We start from the raw sequence: 17,293 nt of genomic DNA, 5'->3' as shown, positions 1-17,293 counted from the left end.
CAATCATGTCTCAGTCTTTACAACCCCATGGATGGCAGCACACAAGGCTTTCCTGTCCGTCCCCAACTCCCGGAGCCTACTCAAACTCATGTGCATCATGTCGGTGATGCCATGCAACAGTCTCATTCTCTGTTGTCCCCTTCTCCTCCTGCCCTCAATCTTTCCCAGCATCAGGGTCTTTTCCAATGAGTCAGTTCTTCTCATCAGGTGGCCAAAGTATTGGATTTTCAGCTTCAGCATCAGTCCTTCCAATGAATATTCAAGACTGATTTCCTTTAGGATTGACTGGTTGGATCTCCTTGCAGTCCAAAGGACTGTCAAGAGTCTTCTCCAATACCACAGTTCAAAAGCATCAATTCTTTGGAACTCAGCTTTCTTTATAGTCCAATTCTCACATCCATACATGACTACTGGAAAAACCAAGGCTTTGACTAGACGGACCTTTGTTGGTAAAGTACTGTCTCTGCTTTTTAATACACACTCTAGCTTTTTCTTTTTCTTTTCTTTTCTTCCAAGTAACAAGCATCTTTTAATTTCATGGCTGCAATCACTATCTGCAGTGATTTTGGAGCCCCCCAAAATAAAGTCTCTCATTGTTTCCATTGTCCCCCCATCTATCTGCCATGAGATGATGGGACCAGATGCCATGATCTTAGTTTTCTGAATGTTGAATTTTTCACTCTCCTCTTTCATTTCATCAAGAGGGTCTTTGGTTCTTCTTCTGCCATAAGTGTGGTGTCATCTGCATATCTGAGGTTATTGATATTTCTCCCAGAAATCTTGATTCCAGCTTGTGCTTTATTCACCTCAGGGTTTCTCATGATGTACTCTGCATATAAGTTAAATAAGCAGGGTGACAATATACAGCCTTGACGTATTCCTTTCCCAATTTGGAACAAGTCTGTTGTTACATGTCCAGATCTAACTGTTGCTTCTTGACCTGCACAAAGATTTCTCAGGAGACAGGTAAGGTGGTCTGGTATTCCATCTCTTTAAGAATTTTCCACAGTTTGTTGTGATCCACACAGCCAAAGGCTTTGGCATAGTCAATAAAGCAGAAATAGATGCTTTTCTGGAACTCTCTTGTGTTTTTGATGATCCAACAGATGTTGGCAATGTGATCTCTGGTTCCTCTGCGTTTTCTAAATCTAGCTTGAACATCTTGAAGTTCATGGTTCACGTAACACTGAAGCTTGGGTTGGAGAATTTTGAGCATTACTTTGCTAGAGTGTGAGATGAGTGCAATTGTGTGGTAGTTTGAGCATTCTTTGGCATTGCCTTTCTTTGGGACTGGAATGAAAACTGACCTTTTCCAGTCCTGTGGCCACTGCCAAGTTTTCCAAATTTGTTGGTATGTTGAGTACAACACTTTCACAGCATCATCTTTCAGGATTTGAAGTAGCTCAACTGGAATTTCATCACCTCCACTAGCTTTGTTCGTAGTGATGCTTTCTAAGGCCCACTTGACTTCACATTCCAGGATGTCTGGCTCTAGGTGATTGAGCACACCATCATGGGTATCTGGGTCATAAAGATCTTTTTTGTATAGTTCTGTGTGTTTTTGCCACCTCTTCTTAATATCTTCTGCTTCTGTTTGATCCGTACCATTTCAGTTCTTTACTGAGCCCATCTTTGCATGAAATGTTCCCTTGGTATCTCTACTTTTCTTGAAGAGATCTCTAGTCTTTCCCACTTTATTGTTTTCCTCTATTTCTTTGCATTGATCACTGAGGAAGGTTTTCTTATCTCTCTTTGCTATTCTTTGGAACTCTGCATTCAAATGGATATATCTTTCCTTTTCTCTTTTGCATTTAGCTTCTCTTCTTTTCTGAGCTATTTGTAAATCCTCCTCAGTATACTATTTTGCTTTTTGCATTTCTTTTTCTTAGGGATGGTCTTGATCACTACCTCATGTACAATGTCATGAACCTCTGTCCATAGTTCTTCAGGCACTCTGTCTATCAGACATAATCCCTTGAATCTATTTGTCACTTCCACTGTATAATCATAAGGGATTTGATTTAGGTCATCAGATACCTAAAATAACATAACTTATCCCAGGGCACAATGTGTCTCTAGGTTTCACCACGAGACTTTTGTGAAAAGATGTGGATCAATTATACCTATTTTTGGAACCATGAATGTGATGCCCTTTCTGCATATGTGGCTGTATGCAACAAGTTTGGCATTTGTATTCCATGGAGAACACCTGATTACTGCTGTAAGTAGTACAACTGCAAACTGTATTTTCCAACAATCTAACATTTCAGTTTTTTTGCATTCATATCTCTTTTTATTTTCATCACAAAATAATTTTGTAAGAATAAAATGAATGTAAATGTAAACTATAGTTAGAGGTCATCGCTCCCCCTTAAGCAACTTCTGTTTTTATCCTGGTATAAATTTAAAGTAAGGGGGAGGGTCAAGAAGATGGAGTAGCAAGACCCTGAATTCCCCTCCTTCAACAGACGTACCAAAATTACAATTACTTACAGATGAACTATCTATGCAACTGACCAGAACACTAGCCGAAAAGATATTTTACAGATAAAGAGATAAGAAAAGAACAACATCAGAATGGGTGGGAGAGGCAGAGATACAGTATAGTCAGGACCCATACCCCTTGGTCTGTGACCCACAAACAGAAGGTATACACAGTTGTAGACCTCCTTCCTAAGACGTGAGAAGTCTAAGCCCCACTTTGGCCTCCCCAGCCTAGAAGTTCTGCACCAGGAAGAGGGGTCCCCAGAACTTCTGGCTTTGAAAACCAGTAGGGCTTATGCTTGAGAAAGCTGGAGAGCTATAGGAAATAGAGACTTTGCCCTTAAAGCAAATGCAAAAATTGCCTGTGCTCGCAGTCCCAGAGCAGAGGAAGTAGTTTGAAAGGGCCCTGGGGAGGAACGACTTGCTGATGTTGGAGAGCCTCCAGGAAAGGCAGGAGGCACCTAGGACTCCCCTGGGGGTGGAGATGCTGACAGCATCCATTTTGGGAGCTGATTCTGTGATCACACTGGCACTGGCAAAAGACTGTTTTGGAATCCTCCCCTTGTCTGTTAGTTCCAGAAGCTTATCTGCCCTCCAGTGAGCCAGAGCCAGCCTCAAGCCTTTCAGGATCTGCAGACAACCATGCAGAAAGCCTGCCCCAGCCTCCAGTGTCCCCCAGACACTGTGGCATTGCAGCCTCCTGGCCAAGGGCCAGCCTGGCCTACCAGGGCACCCACAGTAGTGGGCGCTGCCACAGCTAAGGCGTGCACATAGGCTGTGTAAGGGGCACTCCTAGAGCTCTAAAGACCAGAGAGAAGTGTGCCCTGATAACAAAAACCAGAAAAAGACACCAAAGAAAAGAAAATTACAGCTCAATATCACGATGAACATAGATACAAAAGCCCTCAATAAAACAGCAAACTGAACTCAACAAAACGTTAAAAGAATCATGCATTCTGATGAAGGGATTTACCCCTAGGGATGCCAGTGATGGTTCAGTATCTGCAATCAATCATTGTGATAAGCCACATTACCCAACTGAAGAGTAAAAATCATCTCAATAGTTTTTTTAAAAAAAAGCTTTTGACAAAATTCAGCATCCACTGATGATAAAACTCTCTCAACAAGCTGCATACAGAGGGAACACAGCTCAACAGAATAAAGACCATATTTGACAAAACTACAGCCAGCACCATACTCAACAGTGAAACATTTTCATCTCTTGCCTCCCCAAGTAGAATACATAGAAAAATAATATATTGGAGACTCTAGTTACATGATTCCACTTCGGAAATAAAGCAGCTCCTGGTGTGCTCTCTCCAGTCCTCTCCTCTCCCCACAGCCCCAGGTGTTGTTGTTCAGTTGCTCAGTTGTGCCAGACTCTTTCTGACCCCATGAACTGCAGCATGCCAGGCTTCCCTGTCCATCAGCAACTCCAGGAGCTTGCTCAGACTCATGTCCATCCAGTCGGTGATGCCATCCAACCATCTTGTCCTCTGTCATCCCCTTCTCCTTCCTTCAGTTTTCCCCAGGATCAGGGTATTTTCCCCCAAAGGTAATCACTATTCAAGAGTGGGGTTGCTTGATTCACTGGGAACATATGACATCTTCAATATCACTAGATTGTGAAATTTTTCTCCACTAATATCTTACTGGTTTACACCCCTGCCATCTGCATGTTCATTTTTTTTGTGAGTATGACTTTTTAAGATCATGTAAAAGCAACACGAATTCTCTGAAACATCATTTAGAAACTGCTCAGCAACAGTAGATTCTTTTGACAGTGAAGGATTAAGCCTAAATATGCGGCATTTTTCTTTTTTAGGACTTGGTTGAGTTGCATAGTTAAAACATATTTCTGTGCTTATTCTGAGTGGACTGTTGGATCTCCTCCCACTGCACAGAGCCATAACTTCATAATAGTTGACTCTATATTTATGCCAGCCAAACTTGGGCTGCCTGTTGGTAGTATTTATTTGATATAAATCAGATGAACTTTCCCTACTGTAACTTAATACTAGCTGGACACCTGGAAGATGCTCAAAAATACTCATTGATTGTTTCTAATTTACGGATACGTAATACTGAAAAATGGATTTGGAAGAGGCTGAAAGTGTGCAAAAATTTACTTTCAGAGAGAAAACTGACATTTCTTCCTCTTACTAGAATTCAAATAGGTCACTTTTATCATTAGCAAATTCTGTCCTCGGTTATTCTTAGCTCTGACTTGTCCAGAGGGGAAGGAATATCAACCCTGTGTGCGACCTTGTGAAGCAAGAACATGTCTGAACAGATGGTTCTATGGACATTCTTCATGTTTGAATTTAAGAGAAGACTGTGTGTGCAAAAATGGAACCATTCTTCACAGGCCAGATTCAACTCAATGTATTCCAGAGAAAGAATGTGGTAAGCAGAAAAGTAAAAACAACACCTTAGGGACCCAGGAAATAAACAAATAAGACTTTTTTTAAATCTTGGAGAAAAGTGCTGAAAGGATTAATTAAAGTTCGCCTAAGTGTTGGAAAGGAAACAAGTATGTTGTTCGATTGTAATATGATTTCAATCAAAGTTGCCCAAACTGGGAGCTTCAGTGGTAATATGTTTTATTTTTACTTATGCCTATAATAACTGGAAAAGAATATGGCAAATTAAGAATGAAGAGAATAGTATGTGGACTGAATTGAAATTCCAGTTATTTCATGTATTAATGACTCTGCTTTACATGAGCCTGAAGTTGTGCATCTGCAAAATGTGGAAAGTAATAGGACTTATACCACAAGGTTAGTGCGAGGATACACAAAAAAATAGAAAGGATTTTACAACAGTGCCTAGGGAAAAATAAGCACTCAAGAAGTTTCAGAAAGTGTTAGTATCTGGGAGAAAACATTGAGTATTTCTGCTTTCATTTTCAACCCATTTTGACACATAGTCTCCATGGTGGTTGTGGATTTGAAAAAGTGCAAAACTGAGAAAATTGCCATACAGCGCTTTTTATCTATCACAGGGGTCTTTGTTATGGTCAAAAGTAAAGATTATAATTAAAGGGGAAGGCAAGCAGCAGCAAATGCATATATAGTTTCAGAAACAAGTTTGTATTTGCCATTGAGAAAATATTTGTGGAAGAATTTGAGACTACACAGGCATGCTTATATTTGTTTTTAGGGACCTGAGAGATTGGTTTGGTAGTAAATAAAGAAAAGTCCATTGGAAGCTTGGAATATGGTGATCACTTCATTTATCTTTATTATCCTTAAAGAACTACTAGAGGGCTATATTTGTCATAAAGTAAAATGTTTATAATAAAATGAACAGAGTCATTAAACAATATTTGCTTGACTGCCTACTTTTCACATGTAGATTTTAAAGCTGGAATTTTTTGAATTGTGCTATGACAAACATGTTAATGTGAGGTAGAGACTACCTTGTTTTCTAATACTACTTAGTTTTTATAGTTAATATTTTAAAACTAATTTAAATTTATGTTACTGAGTTTGTTTAAGCTAAATAAATTGTACTAGCGAGACTTGAATACAAAATAATTAGCAGATCATCTTATTTATAGAAGAGGTCATGCAAATTTACAGACAGTTGTAGAAGGGAAAAATATTTTCCATGGACTACAAAAAGTTCATTCAAGAAAAATGTAAGCTAGCAGTTGATGAACAAAAAGAAGAAGCTGCGAAAAGGTAGATAACATGACGGGTTCCCTGTGCCCATGGACCAAGTCACAGTCTGAAGTCAAAACATCGCAGCTTGATTTATTTTCGTGCCCAAGTTCTAAGTGATATAACATTGACTGTCTTTTTAAGCATGCACTGATAGTGAAGACCAGCCTCGAACTGCTGGTGAAGTTTGGAATGGGGGCACTGACGAATGTGCCCTGTACAAATGTTTCGCGAATGGAAGCATCATTCCCATAGAACCTGAATGCGATGAACAGCCCTCGCCAGTTTGTGAACGAGAAGCTGAAGTCATCCTGGGCTTCACTGATAGGTGGACCTGCTGTTCAAAGGAAGTTTGCAGTATGTATGCAGGCTGAAGCCTTACAGTCTATTAATGCCACAAAATATGTTGATATTCTTTGAGAAAAAACGGGGCATGTATGATGCTTGGTGTTAAAAAAAAAATGTACACGGTTAAAGTAACTATTGCCATAAATGTCACTTACACTTTCTCAAAGCAAGTTTTACCTCATTATAGTTTTGTTGATTTTGCAAACAGACATGCAAAACTCTAGCTATTATAAATTAATAACATTCTGAAAGACATGACAAGATAAAGGGTCTGGGAGTCTTTGACTTAGGATAACCAAGAGTCAAAGACAGCAATCAGTAACCTTAAATCTGCTGCCTTTTCACATATGACCATTCTGTGAGCTGAATGGGTTTAATTGCAGTGTAAAAACATGCATATTGAGAATCCTTTTCTTTCTTTAAGTTAGAACCTCAGGATTTTAGTTGTGCACATAATTTTTTTATATTTCTGATTATTTCCAGGATGTGACATGACTTTGTGTGAAACTGCCATTCCAACATGTACAAATAGTCAAAAACTGGTTGTTGGCCATAGCCCCGTTTCTTGCTGTCCACAGTACCAATGTGGTGAGTAATGAACTAGGAAAAGTGAGATGCATTGTTCACTCAGAGTAGTGGATTAGGTTCTCATTTTTGTGTCTACAAATAAATTTATCAGATTGTAGAACTGTCTTGTAGTTTTCTTTTTAAACCTATGACTTCTTTGTAAATATGTATGTATATGAACTTTAATTATATTTATTATATAGATTATCAGTTCAGTTCAGTTCAGTCGTGTCCGACTCTTTGTGACCCCATGAATTGCAGCACGCCAGGCCTCTCTGTCCATCACCAATTCCTGGAGTTCACTCAAATTCACGTCCATCCAGTTGGTGATGCTATCAAGCCATCTCATCCTCTGTCGTCCCCTTCTCCTCCTGCCCCCAATCCCTCCCAGCATCAGAGTCTTTTCCAATGAGTCAACTCTTCACATGAGGTGGCCAAAGAATTGGAGTTTCAGTCTCAGCATCAGTCCTTCCAACGAACACCCAGGACTGATCTCCTTTAGGATGGACTGGTTGGATCTCCTTGCAGTCCAAGGGACTCTCAAGAGTCTTCTCCAACACCACAGTTCAAAAGCATCAATATAATTAGTTCATTTTAAAGATCTTAATTTTAGTAGAAATATGTATTTTAACTGTGTACATTTGTATGTTTTAAATATAAAAAATCTGCTATTTTCTATATATTTCTTCTGAGATTTTATAGCAGTATATATACATATATATACACAAACATATACATGTATATAGATGATTAATCATGTATATATGATTAAGATAAAGTATATATATATTTTAAATGTCTATTTACATATATTTTTATGTAAAATACTTATTTTTTATATTAATAACCTGCTATTGCCTATATATTTCTTCTAAGATTAAGATTTTTTAAATGAACTAATTATTACTAAATTCAAAGAGAAATGAACCACACTATTTCATTTATTCATTTTACTCTATATAAATTTCCAAATATCTTTGCATTTTTGCAGAATGTGACCCATTCAAATGCCCCAAAATTTCAATACCAGAATGCAGAGAAGATCAATTCATGATTCAGGTTCAAGAGGAAGAGACTTGCTGCTTTTCTCCTTTCTGTGGTAAGTGTTTTGTGAGATCATTTCTTGGAAGAAGAGGAAAGATCAAAGGAAAATCTCTTATTTGGTGTGAATTTCATGGAACTCATGGTAACCAAATAAAATTCAACTAGAGTGGTAGAAAAAAAGATATAGCATTTAAAATGATTATTGATAATTATTACAATTAGTACTACTTTTCCCTATTGACAGAGACTATGTATATAAGTCAAAACCTAATCAAAGATAAAATAATCAATTAAAAGATAAAGCTAGCACATAGTTCTTTTTAGAGAAAAATTTTAGTCCTGACTTTCCTGAAGAACTAAGTAAATAAAGGACTCTACTAAGCAGAGTAACTCTTTAAAACTTCATCTGCTGTATAGGATATGTACGGGATGTGTAAGCACAGTGATCTCGAAAGAGAAATGAAAGGTGTCTAGAAAATGACTATATTTGGTGCTGTATATTCTGTCTGATGAACTGGACTTTCAAAAATAAACAGTTCTCTCTTTTCCATTCCATTGGGGAATTATCATATCAAAGACTGGTGATGAATGTAGGTTTCAGATAAACCCATATAGATCACAGCACTTCTTTTTGTATAATTTAAGTTTCTTTGACTGCAATGGCAACAACTGATTGATTCTACATAGCCTGCTGCTGCTGCTGCTGTTAAGTCTCTTTAGTCGTGTCTGACTCTGTGCGACCCCATAGACAGCAGCCCACCAGGCTCCCCCGTCCCTGGGATTCTCCAGGCAAGAACAATGGAGTGGGTTGCTATTTCCTTCTCCAATGTATGAACGTGAAATCGCTCAGTCGTGTGCGACGCTTAGCGACCCCATGGACTGCAGCCTACCAGGCTCCTCCATCCATAGGATTTTCCAGGCCAGAGTACTGGAGTAGGTTGCCGTTTCCTTCTCCAATGCATGAAAGTGAAAAGTGAAAGTGAAGTTGCTCAGTTGTGTCCGACTCTTAGCCAACCCATGGACTGCAGCCTACCAGGCTCCTCCATCCATGGGAGTTTCCAGGCAAGAGTACTGGAGTGGGGTGCCATTTCCTTCTCCGCTGCATAGCCTATACACAGCCAATTATTGGGAGAATTGGGGGATCAAGATTTTGTAGGATTGAGATGAAGCAGAACAGCCAAACCCTGGGAAGGAGAGAAACCAGCTTCTCTAGGTGGCAGTCACTAATGATTGAGTCAGCCACATCCATTTATTTCCTGTCTTGATGTGCCTCTATGACTCAAAGGCTATAGAAAGATATTCTGACTCATCTAAAGTGGGTTTTTCCTACACAAAGACTGATAAGAGTGAGGCACCTTTACTAAGAGTCACTCTAAGACTGTGTGGGTGGGGCATTTCCTCAAATTCACTGAGAGTTATTATCAAAGTATAATAAGAAGAGATGGCAAGAATACACAGAAGAACTGTACAAAAAAGATCTTCACGACCCAGATAATCACGATGGTGTGATCACTGACCTAGAGCCAGACATCCTGGAATGTGAAGTCAAGTGGGCCTTGGAAAGCATCACTACAAACAAAGCTAGTGGAGGTGATGGAATTCCAGTTGAGCTATTCCAAATCCTGAAAGATGATGCTGTGAAAGTGCTGCACTCAATATGCCAGCAAATTTGGAAAACGCAGCAGTGGCCACAGGACTGGAAAAGGTCAGTTTTCATTCCAATCCCAAAGAAAGGCAATGCCAAAGAGTGCTCAAACTACCACACAATTGCACTCATCTCACACGCTAGTAAAGTAATGCTCAAAATTCTCCAAGCCAGGCTTCAGCAATATGTGAACCGTGAACTTCCTGATGTTCAAGCTGGTTTTAGAAAAGGCAGAGGAACCAGAGATCAAATTGCCAACAGCCTCTGGATCATGGAAAAAGCAAGAGAGTTCCAGAAAAACATCTATTTCTGCTTTCTTGACTATGCCAAAGCCTTTGACTGTGTGGATCACAAGAAACTGGAAAATTCTTCAAGAGATGGGAATACCAGACCACCTGATCTGCCTCTTGAGAAATTTGTATTCAGATCAGGAAGCAACAGTTAGAACTGGACATGAATTAACAGACTGGTTCCAAATAGGAAAAGGAGTACCTCAAGGCTGTGTATTGTCTCCCTGTTTATTTAACTTATATGCAGAGTACATCATGAGAAATGCTGGACTGGAAGAAACACAAGCTGGAATCAAGGTTGCTGGAAGAAATATCAATAATCTCAGATATGCAGATGACACCACCCTTATGGCAGAAAGTGAAGAGGAACTCAAAGGCCTCTTGATGAAAGTGAAAGTGGAGAGTGAAAAAGTTGGCTTAAAGCTCAACATTCAGAAAATGAAGATCATGGCATCTGGTCCCATCACTTCATGGGAAATAGATGGGGAAACAGTGCAAACAGTGTCAGACTTTATTTTTCTGGGCTCCAAAATCACTACAGATGGTGACTACAGCCATGAAATTAAAAGACGCTTACTCCTTGGAAGGAAGGTTATGACCAACCTAGATAGCATATTCAAAAGCAGAGACATTACTTTGCCAACAAAGGTTCGTCTAGTCAAGGCTATGGTTTTTCCTGTGGTCATGTATGGATGTGAGAGTTGGACTGTGAAGAAGGCTGAGTGCCGAAGAATTGATGCTTTAGAACTGTGGTGTTGGAGAAGACTCTTGTGAGTCCCTTGGACTGCAAGGAGATCCAACCAGTCCATTCTGGAGGAGATCAGCCCTGGGATTTCTTTGGAAGGAATGATGCTAAAGCTGAAACTCCAGTACTTTGGCCACCTCATGCGAAGAGTTGACTCATTGGAAAAGTCTCTGATGCTGGGAGGGATTGGGAGCAGGAGGAGAAGGGGACAACAGAGGATGAGATGGCTGGATGGCATCACTGACTCGATGGATGTGAGTCTGAGTGAACTCCGGGAGTTGGTGATGGACAGGGAGGCCTGGTGTGCTGCGATTCATGGGGTCGCAAAGAGTCGGACAGGACTGAGCGACTGATCTGATCTGATCTGATCTGATCTATTATCAAAGTTGGAAGAAGGATACTAAGGGTTCAGAAGAACATGTGCCTACTATATTGTTCATCCATAAATTGGAGCAATCAAGAGTAGTGAATTAAGAAAACTTTAGTAAATGAATGGTATTTTGATCCATTGAGATACCATCAGTTGATGGTATCAATCAATACCACTGATTGAGATCCATCAGTAAGAACAAATTATTCCTGAAATCTCAATGTCCTATACTTCTGGTAAGATGGTTCTTTTATATCACTGTGCTTGGGAAAGTATAAAATAATACATTCAGATAGTATTGTTTTTATGACCAAATAAGGAGATCTGTTTTTAAAATGCGTGTTTTCCTTGTTTCCTGTTTTGTTTTTATAATGTACTTCATTTTGATTTTATATGTGTACAGTAATTTGAACTTATAACTAGCTTGTTTTTAACTCAGCCATGACTTGGCCTTTTTGTTTCATCTTTAGTGTGCAAACCTTGCACTGAACCTGTTCCACTGTGTACTGACGGAGAATTTCTCACTGTGGATCTTAATACTACACACTTCTGTTGTCCTCAGTATTACTGTGGTAAGTATATTTTAATTAATTACAAATATTGAGATATGTTTGGCATTTAAGAAGTCCAGCGCCTCTTTTAAAAATTTTTTAAAGCTACTTTTTAATTATTTGATTTAGTTAGTCTTGGAGGCATTTGGTCTTCATTGCTGCCTGCGGCTTTCTCTAGTGGTGGTGAGCAAGGGCTGCTCTGCAGTGCAGTGCTCAGGCTTCCCATTGGGGTGGCTTCTGTTACAGAGCATGGGTTGTAGGCACGTAGGCTACATTCATTGTGGCGCATGGGCTCTCGAGTGTGGGCTCAATAGTTGATGCTCAAGCTTAGTTGCCCAAGGGCATATGCGATCGTCTCAGACCAGGCATCAAACCCATGTCCCCTTCATTGTCAGGCAGATTCTTAACCACGGGATCACCAGGGAAGCCTCAGGCCAGTGCATGTTAGTCGTTCGGTTATATCAGACCTTAGTTGATTTCTAGCATATTAAATATAGCATGCTTCTTGGACAATTTTGTACCTCCCCAAAATAGATTAGCTATGACGTTTCTCCTCATTCTAGACTTTCCAGATTTCCAAGTGATTCCGTACCCTTTTCATTCCTTTCTCTTCTTGCGCCCCTGCCATTTCTCAGGGCTCCTGAGCAAAGGAGCATGTCCTAGCTGTACTAGTATTGTTGTATCTGCTTGTGAGTCCTTTGTTCTGTCCTTATCGACACATTGCAAATGGGTGGTGGGTGGGCAGCTCTGGGGAGATCCCACTACATCAGTAATGGCAGTGAATGATAGCTAGTGAAAACTAGCATTTAAATGAAATTAATCTTTACCCATGTTATTTTTTTAATTTAGTGTGTGAGCCAAATCTTTGTCCTATGCCTCTATTCAACTGTGCAGAAGATATGAATCTTGTGAAAGAAAATGTATCTGGTCAATGTTGTCCAACATGGCATTGTGGTAACTAATATTTATATTTTAAAATCTTATTACATTGTATTAGTATGTTATGATCAATATAAACATGTTGATTTTTGCCTTTTAGAATGTAGCTGTGAAAATCTTGTTATGCCATCTTGTGAAGTGGTAAGAGCACATATTTTGACTACATTTTAATATAATATAAATCAAATTTTTCTTCCTTTATTTCTGTATTTTCTGATTTCTTCTCAGAGTAAATGGAATTATTCTCTTTAAGTTGTAGTTAAGTGAATTAAAAGAAATCTGCTTTGATATAGGGAGCAGTCAACTTTATATTTTGCTAGAGATAGGAAGTTCAGTTCAGTTCAATCGCTCAGTTGTGTCTGACTCTTTGCCACCCCATGGACTACAGCATGCCAGGCTTCTCTGTCCATTACCAACTCCCAGAGCTTACTCAAACTCATGTCCATTGAGTCAGTGATGCCATCCAACAATCTCATCATCCATCTTCCCCTTCTCCTCCCACCTTCAGTCTTTCCCAGGATCAGGGTCTTTTCCATTGAATCAGTTCTTCACATCAGGTGGCCAAAGTATTGGGGTTTCAGCTTCAGTATCAGTCCTTCCAATGAATATTCAGGATTGATTTCCTTTTGGATGGACTGGTTGGATCTCCTTACAGTCCAAGGGACTCTCAAGAGTCTTCTCCAGCACCACAGTTCAAAAGCATCAATTCTTCAGCACTCAGCTTTCTTTATAGTCCAACTCTCATATTCATACATGATTACTGGAAAAACCATAGCTTTGACTAGATGGACCTTTGTTGGCAAAGTAATGTCTCTGCTTCTTAATATGCTGTCTATGTTGGTCATAGCTTTCCTTCCAAGGTGCAAGCATCTTTTAATTTCATGGCTGCAATCACCATCTGCAGTGCTTTTGGAGCCCAAAAATAAAGTCTGCCACTCTTTTCCTTGTTTCCCCATCTATTTGCCGTGAAGTGATGGGACCAGATGTCATGATTTTAGTTTTCTGAATGTTGAGTTTTAAGCCAGCTTTTTCACTCTCCTCTTTCACTTTCATCAAGAGGCTGTTTAGTTCTTCTTCACTTTCTGCCGTAAGTGTGGTGTCATCTGCATATCTGAGGTAATTGATATTTCTCCTACTGCTGCTACTGCTAAATCACTTCAGTCGTGTCTGACTCTGTGCGACCCCATAGACGGTAGCTACCAGGCTCCCCCGTCCCTGGGATTCTCCAGGCAAGAACACTGGAGTGTGTTGCCGTTTCCTTCTCCAATGCATGAAAGTGAAAAGTGAAAGTGAAGTCGCTCAGTCGTGTCCGACTCTATCGACCCCATGGACTGCAGCCCACCAGGCTCCTCCATCCATGGGATTTTCCAGGCAAGAGTACTGGAGTGGGGTGCCATTTCCTTCTCTGGATATTTCTCCTAGCAATCTTGATTCCAGCTTGTGCTTCATCCTGCCCAGTGTTTCTCATGATGTACTCTGCATATAAGTTAAATAAACAGGGAGACAATACACAGCCTTGAGGTACTCCTTTTCCTATTTGGAACCAGTCTGTTGTTCCATGTTCAGTTCTAACTGTTGCTTCTTGACCTGCATATAGGTTTCTCAAGAGGCAGGTCAGGTGGTCTGGTATTCCCATCTCTTGAAGAATTTTCCACAGTTTATTGTGATCCACACAGTCAAAGGCTTTGGCATAGTCAATAAAGCAGAAATAGATGTTTTTCTGGAACTCCCTTGCTTTTTTGATGATCCAACAGATGTTGGCAATTTTATCTCTGGTTCCTCTGCCTTTTCTAAATCCAGCTTGAATATCTGGAAGTTCATGGTTCATGTACTGTTGAAGCCTGGCTTGGAGAATTTTGAGCATCACTTTGCTAGCATGTGAGATGAGGGCAGTTGTGCAGTAGTTTGAGCACTCTTTGGCATTGCCTTTCTTTGGGATTGGAATGAGAACTGACCTTTTCCAGTCCTGTGGCCACTGCTGCGTTTTCCAAATTTGCTGGCATATTGAGTGCAGCACTTTCACAGCATGATCTTTCAGGATTTGGAATAGCTCAGCTGGAATTCCATCACCTCCACTAGCTTTGTTCATAGTGATGCTTCCTAAGGCCCATTTGACGTCACATTCCAGGATGTCTGGTTCTTGGTAAGTGATCACACAATGTTATTTTTTCCACTGGTGACTGAATCTACCAGTCTTATATCTACATAAGTTCACTGGTCTAAAATGAAGCACAATTTTGAAAATATATTATCTCAACATTGAAAGTGTTCCCAGTGAGTCTTTAAGAAAGTGTACTAACAGTGCATTTGTTTCAGAGGAGGAGGAGGTATAAATAGGTAACTAGCTGTCTGTACCTTCTTAGGAGTTGTCTATGAATGTGCAAATCTTCTAGGAATTACAAAAATGCAACTTATAGAAATAATAATTATAACTCTGGTATCACTTATTTAACTATTTTAGATGGACACTTACTATACGGATAACCATTGGATATGACACTTTGCAAGTCCTTTTTTTTTCTTTAAATATTTACCTCTATGATATGCCTCTAAGACTTGAGAAAGATAATATATTTTTGGCCTTATCTATCAAAGAAGACATATTTGGGCTTCCCTCATAGCTCAGTCAATAAAGAATCTGCCTGCAATGCAGGAGACCCCAGTTCAATTCCTGGGTTGGGAAGATCCCCTGAAGAAGGAAATGGCAACCCACTCCAGTATTCTTGCCTGGAGAATGCCATGGACAAAGAAGCCTGGCAGGCTACAGTGCACAGTGTTGTTTTTTTTTTTTTTAAGTACATTATCTAAGACACTGAAACAAATACTTAATAATATATTTCTTTTTTAGTAACAGCTTTATTGAAATATAATTCACATACCATACAATTCAGCCATTTAGAGTGTGAAATTAAATGGTTTTTATTTTCCTTACAGATTGTGCAACCATCAGTACAATCAATTTAGAAAGCTGATCCTCTGCCCCAAGAAACTCTGTACCTCTTAGGAGTTACTTGTGTCCCTCAAAATCCCTCAACCTAGGAAATCACAATATACTCTCTATCTCCATAGATTTTCTTATTCTTAATATTTCATGTAAATGAAATCATATAAGACGTGGTCTTTTGTGATTCCTTTCACTTAGCATAAGGTTGTCAAGATTCATCTGTGTTGTAGCATGTATCAGTACTTCATTTCCTTTTTCACTCTTAAATAATATTCCATTTTATGGATATAACCAGACATTTGTCCAAATAAAATATGTAGTGGATAATAGCTAATAATAATCATTAACTATTAGTTAGTAACTCAGATGGTAAAGAATCTGCCTGTAATGTGGAAAGAATTTGATCCCTGAATCAGAAAGATCCCTTGGAGAAGGGGGTGGCTACCCACTCCAGTATTCTTGCCTGGAGAATACCATGGACAGAGGAGGCTTGCAGCTCAGTCCATGGAGTTGAAAGAGTCAGACACGACGGAGTGACCAACCCTTTCACTTTTTCAAATGCAAATCAGAACTACAGTGAGAGATCACTTCATACTCACTGAAATGACAGATATTAATACATGTTGGCAAGGATGTGGAGAAATTGGAACCCTCATGCTCTGCTGTGGGAATACACAACTAGCTGCTTTGGGAGCAGCCTGGTAATTACTCAAAAGGTTAAATATATAGCCACCATATGACTCAGCAATTCCACTAGTAGATATACATCCATAAGAAATGAAAACATACGTCGCCACAGAGCTTCAGTGTTCATAGCAGCACTATGCATAATCCCTAAAAAGTGGAAACATCTTGAGGTGACTTTCCTACTAACTGTAAAGGAGAGGGATGCTTGCTTGAGAATAAAAACAAAATACTATCATACTTGATTAATATTAAGTACTGGTAGAACAATGAAGGAGCTATTTCCTCTGATTGACATTGGGTACTTATGAGAATAAAAGTGCAACCAAATCCGTGACTAAGATCTCAGAGGAAACAAGTTAGGAAGGAAGATGAGAAGATTTAAGCCTAAGCTTGAGAGGACACTCTGGGTGTTGTGCTCTAACTATTGAAAAACAGGTAAGTGACTTCAAAGAGTTAGTGAGAGCCTACTTCCTTATCTAATCTTCTGGAAAAGTGTATGCAGTGAGAGAGCTTGATTTATTACTATTTTAAACTGTATATTTCTAATATTTTATTTCCAGTCCCACTGGAATTGTATAATGGCTAAAAGTCATAAAACATCAAATGTGTTAATGTTTATGAAATTACTTTGCAACCCATAAAGCACTATAAAAAGTAGAATATTAATAATTATGGAGGAAGTGCCTTTTATATATTACTATGAATTTATCTGAATTATTTTTTGTGTTGATAATCAAATTAGTGTTTTTACTGTCATATGAAAATTAAAGATACCCGGGAAAAGTTGATGTTTAAATACATTCTTGAAACTTTAGGCCTGAGTCCTACTTGAGAAGAACCAATACAATTTTCCTAGTAAAGAAAAGTTTAAGCGTTACTTGTGACAGCAATTTACTTAGTATCTTGCCTGGAAAATGTTATGGACAGAGGAGCCTGACAGGCTCTAGTCCATGGGGTTGCAAAGAGTCACACATAACTGAGCAGAGAGCAGAGCAGAGAGAGAGAGAAAGATTA

The 17,293-nt window shown here is 39.3% G+C and overlaps 1 protein-coding gene across 1 annotated transcript in view; it reads left to right on the top strand.

Annotated features, from left to right (window-relative positions):
- The window catches only part of OTOGL (otogelin like), a 174,013-nt gene that overhangs the window by 141,201 nt on the left and 15,519 nt on the right, over positions 1-17,293 (top strand). Inside the window, exons 44-51 of the mRNA XM_027543285.1 lie at positions 2,080-2,221; positions 4,705-4,890; positions 6,294-6,506; positions 6,981-7,085; positions 8,056-8,163; positions 11,629-11,730; positions 12,559-12,663; positions 12,749-12,789. Of these exons, the coding sequence (XP_027399086.1) occupies positions 2,080-2,221; positions 4,705-4,890; positions 6,294-6,506; positions 6,981-7,085; positions 8,056-8,163; positions 11,629-11,730; positions 12,559-12,663; positions 12,749-12,789 (1,002 nt within the window). The remainder of the gene's footprint in view (positions 1-2,079; positions 2,222-4,704; positions 4,891-6,293; positions 6,507-6,980; positions 7,086-8,055; positions 8,164-11,628; positions 11,731-12,558; positions 12,664-12,748; positions 12,790-17,293) is intronic.

The sequence above is a fragment of the Bos indicus x Bos taurus genome, chromosome 5, assembly GCF_003369695.1.
Source record: "Bos indicus x Bos taurus breed Angus x Brahman F1 hybrid chromosome 5, Bos_hybrid_MaternalHap_v2.0, whole genome shotgun sequence".
Classification (NCBI taxonomy): domain Eukaryota; kingdom Metazoa; phylum Chordata; class Mammalia; order Artiodactyla; family Bovidae; genus Bos; species Bos indicus x Bos taurus.
This window is presented reverse-complemented; position numbering and strand designations above follow the sequence as displayed.